Raw genomic sequence first — 12822 nt, 5'->3', positions numbered from 1 at the left:
GAAGGGCAACCCCAGACCTTCCCTCACCAGCCCAAACAGATGCTTCTGTAGCTCTAACACAGTCTGACACCTCCTTCCCCACCATCAGTCCGCACCTTTGATGTTAATGATGCTTTTTTCTTCTGCTGCTTCAGCTTCTGCTGTGCTGGCTGGGGACTTGAGGACTGGTTATCCGAGGACCCTGGGGACATCTGGGGCACAGGATTGGTTTTGCTGGGCAGCGGAGAGGATGGGGGTGCCGGTGTGGTTGTGGAGGCCGTCACCACAGGCTGTTTCTCCTGCATAAACACTTCTATCATGGTGGAAGTTGACGTGAAGGCCTGACGCTTAGTGAAGGGACTATGCACGGAAGAGTCTGTTGGGTTCTTGAGATCTGTGGGGTGAGACGCAGGTGAGTTAGCAGGGTATGTTGCCTTAAAACTAAATCAAGTTCTGACACTTACCAAGAAAAATAAAATCCATTTGCTACTATGAGTCATCCTGGAGCCTGTTAAAATCAGAGAGCAGAGATCCCCAGCATCTCCACTCCCAGCCTTGTGCTCTCACCACTGTCAGTGCCAAGCCTTTTTAAGCTCCTCTCCCCTCAGCTCCTTCCACCATCTCTACAGGACAAAGCCAGTTTGCATGGCAGAAGTCCTCCATTCTCCAAGAAAAGCTGGACTCCAGAGCCCCTTGCCCTGCACCAGCCTGGTGCCGCTTCCTCCCTCGTTGCTACCAGCATTCCACTATTCCACTGCCTGCTCCCTCCCCTGCAGGAACTGGATATCTCCAAGCAACATCACTGCTCAGGGCTGCCACCCTCAGGTCTTTGCACCACCTTCCTCCTTCCACTAAGCCTAAGCACAGCTTATAAAAACCAGCTTCTATTCTCTCCGACTCTCCTCTGTGGTTTCTTGTTTCTTGTCTGAGAAGATTAGAAGCTGTCAACACCCACTGTCACTAGGACAGGGCTCAGTTTTTCTTCAGCTTAGATTTGAACCAGAGCCATTTCTCTGCAACAAGCACAAGCTGAAGGAAATGGCACTAGCACTCAACCACAGCAGAGCTCTGCACCTCATCTGAAAAGAGCCTCTCAATTCTCATTTATTCCCTCAGGCCAGCCCAGAGGTAGAGTTACTTTTTGGCATTTAACAGCAAGTGGAATTCCCTTAGAAGATAACATCAGGTCAGCAGGGAGAGGAGACTGACAAGTGTTGGTATTCAGGACCTATTCTCCAGAGGTGCCCTTTCAGACCTTTTTCTGGCACAACTTTACATCAGGAGGTAGTTCTGCACACTCTGAGAGGCTTTGGAATGCCAGATCCTTGGCCTTGAAGCATGCTGGAATGATGGATTCAACTGCTCCAAGCATAAAAGGAACTGGGAGAGATTCACAGGCACTGTTACATTTTAGGCTCACAAACTTGGTCCCACAGTTCTTTTAATTTCTCCAGCTCAGCTGGCTTGGTTGTGAACTTGTGATCTGCTGAGTCCCTCCCCCTGCTGCCTCTGCTGCCGTGGGTGGGAACACACTCTGCCTGCTCTGGGGGGCCGTGCTGCTTTTCTTTTTCCTTTTCCTTACCGTACTGCACCAGAGACGAGGTCTGCGTGGTGGATCCCATGTCCCAGGAAGCAGCAGTGGTGCTCCCAGCAGGCTGGGTGTGCTGAGCTGCCAGCTGAGCCAATGCCTGGGCTGTCTTGAACTGCTCCAGAAACTGAGACCCTGTGGTACTGCTGCCTTTGGCCTCCCCGACATCTCCAAACCCTTTCCCCAGCATGCTCACCTGCAATTTCAACAAGGAGATAACAAAGTCAACGTCTCCCATGGCTTGGAACTTGGCTCAGAGGACAGGTACATCTCTTAACATAAACCTGAAGGCACTGAACCCTGCTGCTTCTCACTGGGTGCCTCAGCTTAACACTCCTGAGCTCCAAACACACACACACTGCTGGCAGGGAGGGCTTGTACTTCTCTCCCGGTCCTCCATCACGTGTGAGTGCAGGAATGACCACCTCTCACCCAACCCATAGCATGGTACAGACACAGAGGGTTACAAAGGAAGCTAATAGACAGAATATTAAAAATGTACTCAATTATTCTCATGTATTTGGTTGCACTAAAAAAAGAAACACCTGGACAACTTGGCTTTATGTTAAGGTGGTTTTGAAAATTCTTCCTCAACTATCTCACTATTAAGAGCACAATTTTCATTTCTTTTTGCTTTAATTACACAAAGCAACATCTGCCCACGTCCCTGCACATCCCTGACTCTGACTCAATGCCTCCTTCCCTCTCCTGCCAGTAGATGCCAGCATTCCATCCCCCAGTTCCATCCAACACCAGTTCCCAACCACTTCCTCTTCTCAAATTGTTGAAATTGCAAGCCCTGGACCATGAGTTTTTCCTTTCCTCTGAGCAGGGAAGAAACGTGTGCTGCAAATCACACAAGGGTAACAGGGGCGGAATTATCCCAATTATTTCAAGTTGAGCAATGAACTTCAGGCTTCTGCATTTGAAGCAGACTGGCAAATTATCTGGCTCTGCCAGCCCCAAGCAGCAAGCAGGTGTCAGGACTGCATTTCCCACATTACCCAAACAGACAAAACATCAGGGAATGAGTAACCCCCATCAAACCTCTGCTGGCAGAGACCAGCATTGCCTTACCATGCTGTGGTGAGAGAAGGAATTTCCAGAGGCAGGCTGGGACAGAGCAGTCTGCTTGGAATTGCTGAACACCAGTGGCTGGGCCAGAGAAGGAGTCTGGGATGACTCCAGGTTCGTTGACTCATTCTCCATAGAAGAGGGTGTCTTTCCTAGCAGGACTGCGAGGTCGATTCTGTGAAGAGAAAGAGGAAAACCCAACCAAGGTTACCATGAGCATCCTCTTCCATTCCAGCACAATTCCCCCTCCAGCCTCACACCTTGAACTTTACAAATTAAAGGAATCTTCAGAACATTAACTCACAACTGCCAGTAGCAACCTCAAAAGGAGAGAGGGAGATCAAGCAAGACCCTGAATAGCCTTTGATTTTATGTTTTTCATTAATTTAAGACAGCAAAATGCCCCCAGACCTGAAGAACCACCAGCAGAGCCTAGGAAAACTCTAATCCAAGATTAGGACCCAGAAATTCCTAACTCAACCTCTCCATTTAAATCCACCTCATCTCATTCAGAGCTGCGGCATTTTAGCTAGCTGGCAAGGTTCAGTCAAAGAAGGCAACTTGCTCCAGGACTTGTGTGCCACTTTTCCGGGGTAAACGGCATCACCATGGGCACTCACCTTTGTCCAGCTGTGATTGTCACATTCTCAGCAGGCAGAGGCACTGAAGACACGTTGGAGGCAGTGAAGATCTTTGTCTCTGACAGCTGAAAGATAAAAAAGGGAAAAATAATTAAAAAGTGAGAAGAGTGCCTTGTAACAGTGCCTGTGACACAAAGCACACGAATGTTTGAGACAAACGGCCACAGAAAGACTCAAGAAATTCAAGTGTTTAGACTTAAACTTCCCTAGCATTTGGCTCCCATCAGAATCAGCTTTTCTTTCTTTCTTCTCGGGCAAGTGCACAAATCACCTGCCAGTGAAAAAATAAAAACAAACCCAAACTAAAATCCTTCCACAACTTTCCCACAGTCCACAAACCCACGGGGGCTCCTGGGGCCCTGGGCTGGTGCTCCGAGTCGATGGCACGCAGGGAGGATCTGCCAAACCCCTGCACAGAGAGGTGCAAGCACTGGTGGAGAACCCAAAGGAAGAAACTTTGGACCCATACTTAAGCTTTCAATGATCCAAGCTCACTTGGATGATCTGACCAACAGATCAACTACGGAAGGGAAAATAACATTGCTCAAGAATGGGTGAAGAGGAGGGCTGGTGACCACCTGTGATTTATCCTGGAACACATCTGAACATGAACTATTCTTGAAGGAATAGAAGGCTGAGGAACCACCAGAAATTAAAGTGCCAGAGTTAAAAACCTAAATCCGGAACCCCTGGGAGCATCTCATACACACTGAAGGCAAGAAGGGCTCTCAAAGGCTCCCTTCTAGCAGAGACCTGACTGAACAAACTGCTCCTGTCTCCAAACACAGCAGGAGCACTTCCCTCAGAGTGCCTGGAAAGCAAACACTTCCCCTCCTTGCCCATTCAGTTGGCTGAGCCAAAATGAGCATGCAAAAGTAACAATCACACTAAAAAAGCTCAACCCTGCTCCCATCTGCAATAACACAAGTCCTCCCTCGATTTGGAGAGGGACTGAAGCCCACTTCAGAAGAATCTGATATAGGGGCATTAACAGCTGGTGCTAACAGCACCCATTCTCCCCTGAAGGAGACATCAAGTAGAGAACGAAAGGCAGCAAGACACGTCAAAGAGCACCGCAGAAAGTCAAGTCAAGAGCTTCTGTTCCATCCGAGTCACAAGGACAAGCAGAGGCACACGAGATGCAGGAAAACACTGCTGCCTCCTCCACAGCACGTGGTGGGATCCAAGGCAAACCTTCCCCAGCTGCCACTCCACTGGAGGGATGGAGCAAGAGTCCCGTGTGGAGTCAGGCCAGTTTCTGGAAGAATTCCATCATACAGTTACAGGAAATGAGAGGACCAGCCTCAAGGCCCTAGGAGATCCCTTCCTGTCTTGGGCTCCTATGGCAAGCTCTACTACATGTATCTTTTAAAAGCTGTGATGATTACTTATTCCTCATAGCTCCTGGAACTGGGAGCCTGGCTGGGGTTCTCTCTGGAGAGGATGAGCTTTGAGCTTCCCTCAGAGCTCTGTGTACAGACAGGACAGCAGCCTGCTGGCAGATGCACGGAGGAGAGGGGTTTGGAGAGTACCTACATCTTCATTCCAGTCCTCCGTGCCCCATTCTTCTGTCGCTGCCCTCCACGCACCTACAAGGACAACAACAGGTACACAAGTTATGCACTCATCAAAGCTCTGCCTCCAAGAGCTGGTGAAGCACTGGGGAGCTTTGCAGGTAGCCAGGAGGATTTCTATTTGCCAACCAAGCAAGTTAAAGCAGCTGACCCCAACCCACGCTTCCTGGGCAAGGTACCACGACAGGGTCACCTCTGCCTTGCTGCCACAGGCTGAGCTGAAAGAGAGGGACTGCTGGGCTGGCAGACAGGGCAACACACACCTCCCAACACCCAACAGGGGAGCTGAGCTTAGCAAGGAAGCCCCAGCACCATCCCCAGCCTCCTTGTGCTGTTTTCCTGACTTCCCCTTGTACTGCAGGAGCTACAGCTTTGTGCACCTGGGAGCAGTCGGTGTCACCCCAGCAGCTTGGACAGAGCACCTCCCTCACGGGTTCCTGCCAGCTCTGGCACAGGATCTCACCACCCAGGTAAACCTTAAATTTCTATAAAACCTAGGGAAAACCGAGCCATTCCCGTGATTCATCTTCTCCCCCCAGCCAAAAAAAGTCTTGAAACCTCAGTGCCCCAGGACCTCCTGAGGCAAATGGGATTCAGAGGGGAAAATCTGAGGGACTAAGCAATTCCTGCATTTTCTGTGACCAGCTGCAGAGATACGCTCAAAGCATCAGGGAGAAAAGCTGGAGACCTCAGCCACAATCCACAGCACAATTTAAGAGAGCAAGATGTACCGGAAAATAAAAAGAGTTTTGCCTGGCTGCATCTTCAACTTGTTCCGACCCTCACTTCCATCACAGAGTTTAACCTCTGTCCTTCAAACATTATGTGGCAACTTCTGAATCCATTTAACAACTGAAATTTGGGTTGGGAGGAGAGCAGGAGATTTCACATCTGCAAAAACCTCAGAGCATAAAGCCAGCCCTGTTTTGCACAGCTTGTTTCCAGTCCACGTGAACCAGACCAACAAAGCATGACAGGGCCAACAGGGTTAATCTTGGAGACACTTCCAGGGACGGAACAAGTTGGCATCAGCCTTTTTATAAGCTGAAAGCCTTTTAGAGCATAAAACATAGCATGTGGGGAAGCAGAACATTGTGGATTCTTCTGCAGGACACACTTTAATTGTATATTTAAACAACTCCCTGTCTAGAAATGGGGAATTTAATGCAAGAAATAAGTATTTATCAGTGAGTTATTATTTTTTCATTGTTGTTTTGTTTTGCTTGACAAGTTGAGCCAATTCAAGAAGCCTTCCAGGATTTATTTTCTTTTATATTCAAGTTTGAAATACAGATACTAATAAAATATGACTTCCCAGAGTGCCAGGAACCTCAAGACATGCTAGTCTACCCCTGCCTTCCCAGCCAGAAGCATCAGGAGTTCAACACATTCAATGCAAAACACATCTGGGGTTTAAAAACCCAGATTCCCCCATTCCTCAGATTTTCTGTGCCCTCACAGCAGGAGCAGGAAGGTTGTTTTCCAGATTTTCATGGATCAGGAAGATCCTTCCAGCTCAAACCTTACCCAAGAGGTGGAATGGGAGCTGGATGTACCTGCAGGTGGCCAACAGAGCAGGAAGCCAAGAGAGCTGCCCCAAGAAGACTTTGTGCATGCAGGAGCACAGCACAGAGCTCTTAAGTCTTGCTTGTTTGGGGAAAATGAGAAGAAAAGCAAAGCAACACAAAAAGCAGAAGGAAACCCTGCAGATGAAGAGCAGCCATGGATGGGGCTTTCCCAGCAAGTCTATTCCAGTACTGGACACCAACTCAGCACAGCCTGTGCTCCCTGCATACAAAGGGGCAGATGGAAAAACAAAGACCTGCCATGTACAGCCAGGCATTCACCAGGAATGCTCCAGAAAGCTCCCAACCAGCACAGAGTGGCAAGTTTTTTTAAAGAAACCAAGTGTGTTGCTCTCCATCAGGCTCTTCTGAAGGGGACAACTGCAACAAAGCAATACTCTGACCCTTCTGGCACCATTTCAGAGGAGTTGTCTTCTGAACAGCGAGCCCTCCTCTCTGCTTTCAGAAAGCTCTTCAAAGAGCTGCTGGTCTTTAAGGTTCTCAAACCAGGAAGAGAGTAAAAAACACAATTAAGCCAATATCATGTTGGCTAATGTGATTGTGGCAAAGGAAAAAAATACCATTGTGTCTCTGAGATGTCCACATCCCTCCTCAAACAGTCTCTTCATTTCCAACTGGGAGATAAGCACCCCACCTGCTCCTCCCACAGCCCATCAGGCAGTCTGCTGCCTCTCAAGAACCAGATACAGGCCTGTTGTTGCCTCAGTCTGGAAGAGCAACAGACTCAAAGGCCCCCAGTCTGCACCTCAAAGGAATGTAAATCCAAACAAAGCCAAAGGGCAGCAAAACCACAATGGCAGCTCTGGAGCAGATGGCCTTGTGCTGCCTGTGGGAGTTAAAGATTAATCCTGAGGTGAGGACCAAGAGACACTGTCTGCCTGCCAGTTGGGCCCCTGCAAAAGAGACTCCTCAGCCTCAACACTCCTCCTGCCCTGACCTTCAAGAGTCAAGTGGCAAGCTCCTCTGGAAGGTTCTTTAGCCTCAACTTCAAGACCTCAGGTTAGATGGAGGAGACAGTCAAACATGATGTTGGCCTTGTTATGGACACCAATGGGATTCAGCAAACTGGGTCATCTTATGGGTGTCTCTTGGCTTCATAAAGCATAAAGGTGCAAGAGCAGGAAATAAAGTGGCCAGGCCCTGAGAAGCTTTAACATCAAGCATCCCTGTCACCTCAAAATCCACCATCATCTTCAGCTGCAGGGAGGTGAGGAGAAGCAGCAGGAACATGCCAGAGCAGCCACTGGCACTGCTCACCCAGCAGTGGCTGTGAGCAGAGGCAAAGCATGGAGAGAGTTTAACCAGACCCATTCCCCTTGCAGCAGTTGTGACCTCGAGCAGGAACAGCAGGGAGGCTGCAGGAATGGCAGAGGGGCAACAGCAAGTCACAGCTTTTCAGGATGCAAGACAAAGGGAATACGACTGAGCTGCCTCCAGCCTCCTGCCCTCGGGTGGGATGCTCTGTCACCAGCACTGTGGACACGGAGCTGCTCTGGGCACCAAGAAGCAGTGGCCGAAGCTAAAATTTGGAGTTGGGGTTAGCCTCTCCCAATTCACATTCAAGGTGTCAGCATTAGTAAAAGCACAGTCAGAACAAATGTCAAGTATTCATTAAAATGAACAAATTAAGAGAGAGAAGAATTACATATCCACAGATATTTCAGGTTTTTTTTAAAAAAAGCTGTAAAGTAAAGGTATCCGGGGCAGTTAGTGCGCCTGGATGTATCGTACCAGGAGCAGTGTCAAATTTTCGGGGATAATTTGACCCCTCACCCCCAATGAAATCAAGTCCTGAAACAAAACAAAAAGAAAAGAAAGACAACCAGTGAAATTTTGAGTTAAAGAAGTGAAGGTGAGTTTCATTGCCCCCACATACACCAGTCACATCGTACCTGTGGATATTGTTAATTTAAAGAGATGCCTGTGGCTACTAAATTGGAAAAAAAATGACCATGCACACAGGTGACCAGCGGTGTTGCATGATAAATTTACAGCTGCACTGTAGTACTAGAGCAAATTTGACTTGTTCTGTCAGAAAAATCTTCGATTCCCCCCAACCATACTCTAATCCACTTTGTTCCACAATTCCACAAAACATCAACACAGGAAAAAAGAAAAAACAAAACCATGCACACAGAAGCCTGTTCCCACTAGACAGTTAAACTTCCAGCATGTAGAGCTTGTCCAGTCCCATCCCTTTTCCTGCAGAGCCAAGTGCTCCCACTGCCCTTAACAAATGCCCACACTATTCCCTCCGGTGTTTAAAACCCTTTTTCAACTGCCAAGATGATCACTCAATCTGCTGGCGTTTTACAAAAAACAGGCTTATTTTCCCTCCCTTACCACAGCTCTCAATTTTGTGGGGAAAAAAAACAGACAAAAAACCAAAACCCAAACAAACCCCACCAAAATACACAAAAACAAGCTCCCACCCCCTCCCCAGCACTAGCCATGGTCAGTAAAGGTATCCCAGTTTACAGGATTTTAATTCTCTCTTTCCAAAGCTATCAGTTTTTCAGCTAATGCATGCAATATGGAGGTGGCCAAAAGCACCCTCAACACAGGTGTGAATGCTTCTTAACACCCAAGTACGTGGTATTTACTTGAATACTCAGAAATTGTGGAAAACCAGTTTGACTTCACAGTGGTGCAAGATTGCTCCATAAAAAAGCCAACTAAACCACCACTCTGAAATTCACTCCACAACATGGTCAAGGACTGTCCCCTGCAACTGCCCCATCCTCACACTGCAAACTCTGAGTCTGCTGTATCTGACAACCCTGTGTGTATGTGAAACAAACCCCAGGGCACCACCAGTTTTCCAGTGCAGAACGTGCAGGGGCAGCTGGGTGTTCAGAACCGCCCACCGAACACGTGCTGGCTTCAGAAAGGGAAGGAGGACGGATTCCTTTCAGCTTGTTTCTGTAACAAAGTCTCGCCCCACCGCAGTTTGAGTAAGACGATCATGAAAGAGAGAATGCTCCCAGTACCAAATTCAAGAGCAAGACATCTGACAGCAAGAAATATTCTCTGGAGGATGCACCTAACATCAGGAGAACTTGGACCTGTAAATACCACTTTTCCAAACAGTAGCACGGTTTCTACTGGAAAACAGAGGTGAGTGTTCCTGTGCCTCTGCCGTGCACCCCACAGCAATCATCCATCTCCCCATTTCCAGGGCAATCACCCAAACATGTGCGAAGAATTAGGGTCACCGAAATTCATCTCTGGACTAACAACCCATTCCTCCATCCCTGAGCCTAAGGCCTGCCCAGAACCTCCTCAGTTGCAACTGGATGGATGCAAAATCCACTCACCCTCTCAACACAAACTGGCACGTGTGTGCTTGACACTTACTTGTGCCATCGTCCGGCTCAAAGCTCCCAGTGTTGTTCCATGTGTTGTTGTTGCTATTCCCGTAGTTCTCATCCGTGCTGGCTGGCTCAGCGTAGTCAGCAGGGTTGAAAGTTCTGTAAGAAACACAAGGATGGAAACGTTCACTCCCTCTCTGGCTAAACACTGTGAAAGCAGCTGATTTTATTCAGACCATGAAACATCTCAGAGTCTCACAGGGTAGTTCTGTCAGCAGAGGGATGCTTCAGCTATGGTAGCCATCCCAAATTTAAGTTAGCATGATGCAGTTCGGGCCTTATTAACAAAAAGAAAGAAAATGGGAACACAAATGGCTGACACAAACAGTACTATTCACGCACAGACTTATCTTTGCCGTGGTTTGTGCCAGTGAAACTTACCCCATGCCTTGGGCAGAAAATCTTCCACCTCGCCGTCCAGAGCCACCTGTAAATACACAGACACTTCTGAGCATCTCTTGGCTCTGTGTCACTGGAAAAAGAAACACTTGAACAACATATGGAGTTCTGATGCCCAGAATGTGAAAGTGGAGAGGATCTTCCTGAGTTGATGGCATTTCCAGCAGTGTCTTTAGATAGATGGGAATGACCTCAGCTGGCTGGCAGCATGATTAGCAATGCATGATTCCAGGCTCAGATGAGGTTTCCAGCTGGCACAAACCGTAAGTACTGTATCCCAGGTTCTGATTTCTGCAGGGTGCGACCTCAGCAACAATTTCTGAGCAGTAGATTTTGTGGAAAAATTAATTTCTACACCAAGTATTTAAAGCCCAAGCCAGTGATGGTGCTCAGAGACACACGTAAGAACAAGGATGCAGGTTCTGTTGCTAACAAGCCATTGTCCCACCTACCAAATAGTCATCTTGGGTTTTTTAACTTCCCACCTCTGTAATAAAGCTCAATTTTTGTTCTAACTCCACAGATGGGATGCAAGAACTAGGTGGTGTTTCTAGTATGCTTAAGATGGGGAAGCAACGTGTAGACACTAAGGTTAAGCACGAGGACAGAAAAATTAAGCGTGTATTTTCAGTTTGGCAATCCCTCCCATGAAACAGGCTTTGGAACCTCATGGGAAATAGATATCCTGCTGCCATTCTTCTCCTCCCAATCCCTCGGGCCCCAAACCCCATGTGTACCTCGGCCTCGGCCACGTCCCCGCCTCCCTCTTTCCGTGCCTCTTCCAGAAGATCCTCCACTCTTCCCACCATCTAGTCCGTTCTCCTGGCCCCGAACTGAAAGACAGAACAACGCAAAAGACAATTTCAAGACTCATCCTGCTTTAGCAGGGATACAAGACCAGACCTCAAACCCCAAAGTGCAAGGGGGACCACGTCACCACAGGCTCCCAGAACTTTTGATTTAATCTGATGGCGGTGAGGATATCCCGGTGAGGGGCACATCAGATACACACACACACGAGTGGTTTTCCTCACAGACGTGTCTGCTTGGGAAGCTTTACAGACAGCTGTTACACAGCACTAAGTGCTTCAGGGGGAGAGTTTTGGGGGCTATGAAAGGGCAGGTCCGTACACTCTCTTCCACGGCTGGCACCTCGCCCCCGCCTCGGTGGCCCGCCACGTCGTCTGCTGAAATCCCGCTCCCGCTCCCGGTTTTCTTTGCTCTCCTCACTGGGCTCTGTCTGTCCGCTCTCCTTCTGTCCTGAGACACCCTTCTTCTTCCCGACCATCTCCCAGGAATGCTGAAGGTTTGCAGAGGGGAAAGAAATGAATCATGGTTTGATCAATGCAAGACGCAAATACACAGAGATTTAAACGTGCTACAGAGTACACAACAAGGGTCTCTGAAGAAATGGTTTCCAGACCAATTTTTTATTTGAGGAGTCTCTCAGACTGCACACAGCACAGCTCCTTCCTTCAAGGCAAGCTTTCTCACAACTGACTGGCGTGCAGTTTGAAGTAACAGGAGATGACTTATTCTATTTCTGCACTAAAATTCTTCAATAGAGAGGGCATGATACTTCCAGAGTTCAAAGCATGGATAAATTTACCTTGTTTAGGGGAAAAAAACCTGCCATTTCACACAGATGACCAAGAGCTCTCAGAATAACTCAGGTAAATGTTCCATAGTGCTCTGCAGTCAACATTTTGGAGTCAGTTCTTCTCTCACATGCAGAGTCATTAACGAAACCCCTCCCTAAATAGCAGCTCAGATGGAGAGAAGCATCACAGAATTTATCCAACAATTCAACTCATCCCCAAGTTCAACTGTAAAAAGTTAAGTGTGCCTCCAGCTCACTGCCATGGGCCTGCACCCATTTATTTTATGACAGTCTGCAGTGGTTTCACACTCTTAAACTGATGCTGCACGCTGGTGAAACAATTAAAAATAGTCACAAGTCAGTGACAATCACCTGAAAACACAACTGGCAGGCAAGTCAACAGTTGCTTTTGGATGGCAGCATGCAGGGACAATGACAAAACACCCAACAACATAATGGCACAAACTGCCATCAAACCCAAGGCTCCCGAAGTCTCTCTCCACAGGTATCTTGCTCCAAAGAAAACTTACAAAAATGTTTGCTTGGGAAATGTTTACTTGGCACCACATCGAACCCAATTCTAAGGTCACGCCTGTTCCTTCACTGTTTCAAATACATTACCAGTAACTAGCTCAGCAGGTGAGCTGTCCTCATCAGCACCAGTGCACCCAGGCAATTAGCAGGGCTGTTTCCTATCCAAAAATCCCCTTTCCAGGATTGCTGCACAAGGTGAATCCAGGCCAGAAGCAGCTCCAAGACACTTGATCAATGGCATTGCAGGGGCTGCCTGTGCTCAGCGACGTGGCAGCTGCAGGGCCACAGGGTTGCTGGAGCAGTGGCAGCCTAAGGCTTCCTCCACCAGCTCCCTGCCTACCTCTCCACACCCTGCCCTGCACACCTGGTGCTGCTGACTAGAAGTCACTGGTTACAAGAGATCTGGAGAAAAATACAATCATGGCAGAACTGTGCCTCTGTAATGCACATCCATATTACTCCCCTTTCTAAAAAGC

At 48.2% G+C, this 12822-nt stretch overlaps 1 protein-coding gene across 3 annotated transcripts in view; it reads right to left on the bottom strand.

The window, feature by feature from the left end:
* Window positions 1-12822, bottom strand: part of UBAP2L (ubiquitin associated protein 2 like) — a 29517-nt gene that overhangs the window by 9757 nt on the left and 6938 nt on the right. For 2 of the 3 annotated variants that reach the window (XM_050327824.1, XM_050327823.1), the window contains 10 exons: window positions 11344-11512; window positions 10950-11045; window positions 10195-10240; window positions 9800-9912; window positions 8174-8233; window positions 4819-4871; window positions 3262-3347; window positions 2645-2816; window positions 1562-1763; window positions 96-373 (listed from right to left, as the gene is read on the bottom strand). In XM_050327824.1, the coding sequence (XP_050183781.1) occupies window positions 96-373; window positions 1562-1763; window positions 2645-2816; window positions 3262-3347; window positions 4819-4871; window positions 8174-8233; window positions 9800-9912; window positions 10195-10240; window positions 10950-11045; window positions 11344-11512 (1275 nt within the window). The remainder of the gene's footprint in view (window positions 1-95; window positions 374-1561; window positions 1764-2644; window positions 2817-3261; window positions 3348-4818; window positions 4872-8173; window positions 8234-9799; window positions 9913-10194; window positions 10241-10949; window positions 11046-11343; window positions 11513-12822) is intronic. The other variant, XM_050327825.1, reaches the window with a different exon arrangement.

This window comes from Myiozetetes cayanensis, unplaced genomic scaffold (assembly GCF_022539395.1).
Source record: "Myiozetetes cayanensis isolate MyiCay16 unplaced genomic scaffold, myiCay2020 scf35, whole genome shotgun sequence".
In the NCBI taxonomy this organism is placed as follows: Eukaryota; Metazoa; Chordata; class Aves; order Passeriformes; family Tyrannidae; genus Myiozetetes; species Myiozetetes cayanensis.
Note: the sequence above shows the minus strand (reverse complement) of the source record. Positions and strands in the feature narration are given on the sequence as shown.